A 2,088-nucleotide genomic window follows, 5' to 3' on the forward strand; every position below is an offset into this window, starting at 1 on the left:
GTTCGAAATGATAATACTTACGGTTTACTTCACTAGAAATAAACATTGTTTCAAGGACACTTCAATAAGTTTGCAGGATAAGATAAACATGATAAGATTAGTATCGATAAACCGGTCAATCGGGCACAATGTATCCGTTTGAAGAGCAAGTTGATATGCTTCTTATTTATGGCGAATGCCAACAAAATTCTGTAAGGGCGAAAAACTTGTATGCTGAACGATATTCACATCGGTCCCAGCCTTCGCGTCAAACATTTAAAAATGTTTGTGATAAACTTAGGCAAACCGGTAGTTTCAGTGTTCGTAAAAGTGAACGCCAGAAACGAGTAACAAATGAAGAAATGGAAATCGGTGTGCTCGGAAGTGTTGCTAAAAATCCGCGACAAATTTGTTATACATAAGTAATAGATACGAATGTAGGTATTAGTGTAGGTATGTCTTTGCTTGAAAAAATAAGTAAAAAAGAAAAGCACGAAGAAAAAAAATCTAATTCCATTGCATGACTGTTGTTACTTTCTTTTCTTCGTGCTAGGAAAATAATTATTTGAAAAGATGCTAATTATAAATATTTTAGGACTGTCCTGAACATGGCAACGTCGCACGCCTGTCTCAGGGTGTCCCGTGCCCACGTTACACACTTACGCGCACTATCAATAGCACTGTCACTATCACTAGCACTAAGCGCACTTCCGCACATCATTTCCCGGAACTATTCCTCCGTTAGGAGTGCCGTGGAGAGTGGGCTATTTCACCCAGCGATGGGAACCATTTCCCGTCTCTCTTAGGAACCCACCACGGCTTCGCGACGATCGCGACACTGGCTCCTGTTTCGGACATGCGTTGCGTCAATAGTTCCTGGGTCCGACGCGCATGAATTAAGTTCACTTGGATTACAGGCTCCATTATGAGTCGATTTTTTGTCTTTCGGGGGAGACCCTCCTGGGCCTCCTCCGTCTCACTGTCATCACTAATGTCTATAGTGTTGGGAGTATGAGCGTCCATGTCAACCTCGTCCAGCACCCGTGTTTCCTCACAAGCCCCATTGTCCGTAGGGGTAACGCTAGCGTCCCGGAAAACTCTCACCTCCTTCTGTTTCCTTGGGGGGACCGTGGGGGTTGTCCCACGAACACGCTCGGTAACCACTTCAGGGCCGCCCTGCAGCCGAGCATATTGGGCAGTGTGGCTTGTCACCAAACGTTCTAGCCTTGTGTTTCGGTTTCCCGCACACGAAGCAGAGACCGGACCTCTCCACCGTCGATGGGCAGTAGGCCACGACGTGTCCTCTGCCCCAACATCTATGGCACCTTACAGGTCTCTGCCTGAGCTCTCTCACACGGACCGTCGAGAGCCCAATCACGATTTTGCCCTTCGCTAGGGCCGCACGAGCCATAGCCATGGGAACGGAGACGGTAACTCGTTCCGAACCTCCCCGACCCATACTTAATTTGTCGACCCTGATGGAGTTCGAGTCCATACCCGATTTAACCTCCATCAGCGCGTTCCTGATCGACGTGCTCGTCACTATGACGTTCAGCCCTATGAGCCGTACGTCAATCATACGCTGAGGCCTCGCGATTTTTGCTTCAGGGAGGATCCTCTTTAACGCTTCCGTGACGTTATTCGCCTTGCTGTCTGCGTTAGATTCCCATATCTGCCAGATAAGGGCCCCCGAAAGGCCCCTCTGGTATCTCATCTCGGTCACGCGGAGATCCTTCAAGTTCAGCTTTTCAGTTGCCCGGAGCACAGCATCCCTATCGGAGCCCTCGCTCTGGCACGTTAGGGAGATAGCCGCTGATCGCTCGTTTCCCCTGTCACGGTTGTTCTTCTTATTTTTCTTATCTTCTTCCCCCCTCTTTCTACGGTGGCTTGTTCGTTGGTGGTGGTGGTGATTGGGCCAGGCGCCGGTGCGCTTATCAGTGTGGGCCGCTCCCTCATTGCTCTGCGCCTCTTCCTTCCCAGCACCACAGTGAACTCCCCACTTGTTTGGTGCATCACACTCGTTGCTGCCCTAGGTGCAGCTCGCGATGCGACGATAACCGGACACGGCACAGCACTCACTCGCGAACACGCTCTTGTCCCAGGCATACT

General features: G+C 49.9%; 1 protein-coding gene across 1 annotated transcript; it reads right to left on the reverse strand.

Annotated features, from left to right (window-relative positions):
• Positions 1 to 1,144: 1,144 nt before the first annotated feature.
• Positions 1,145 to 1,693, reverse strand: LOC149033785 (uncharacterized). Its single transcript, XM_089175697.1, has one exon. The coding sequence runs from the start codon at positions 1,691 to 1,693 to the stop codon at positions 1,145 to 1,147; it is 549 nt and encodes a 182-aa protein (XP_089031823.1).
• Positions 1,694 to 2,088: the final 395 nt, after the last annotated feature.

This window comes from Polistes dominula, unplaced genomic scaffold (assembly GCF_049000335.1).
Source record: "Polistes dominula isolate Pdom_NZ unplaced genomic scaffold, Pdom_raw_medaka contig_29, whole genome shotgun sequence".
Taxonomy (NCBI): Eukaryota; Metazoa; Arthropoda; class Insecta; order Hymenoptera; family Vespidae; genus Polistes; species Polistes dominula.

Bases quoted from the DNA above. Each gene is read 5' to 3' on its own strand.
- LOC149033785 (XM_089175697.1), bottom strand. From the start codon at position 1,693: ATGAGATACCAGAGGGGCCTTTCGGGGGCCCTTATCTGGCAGATATGG.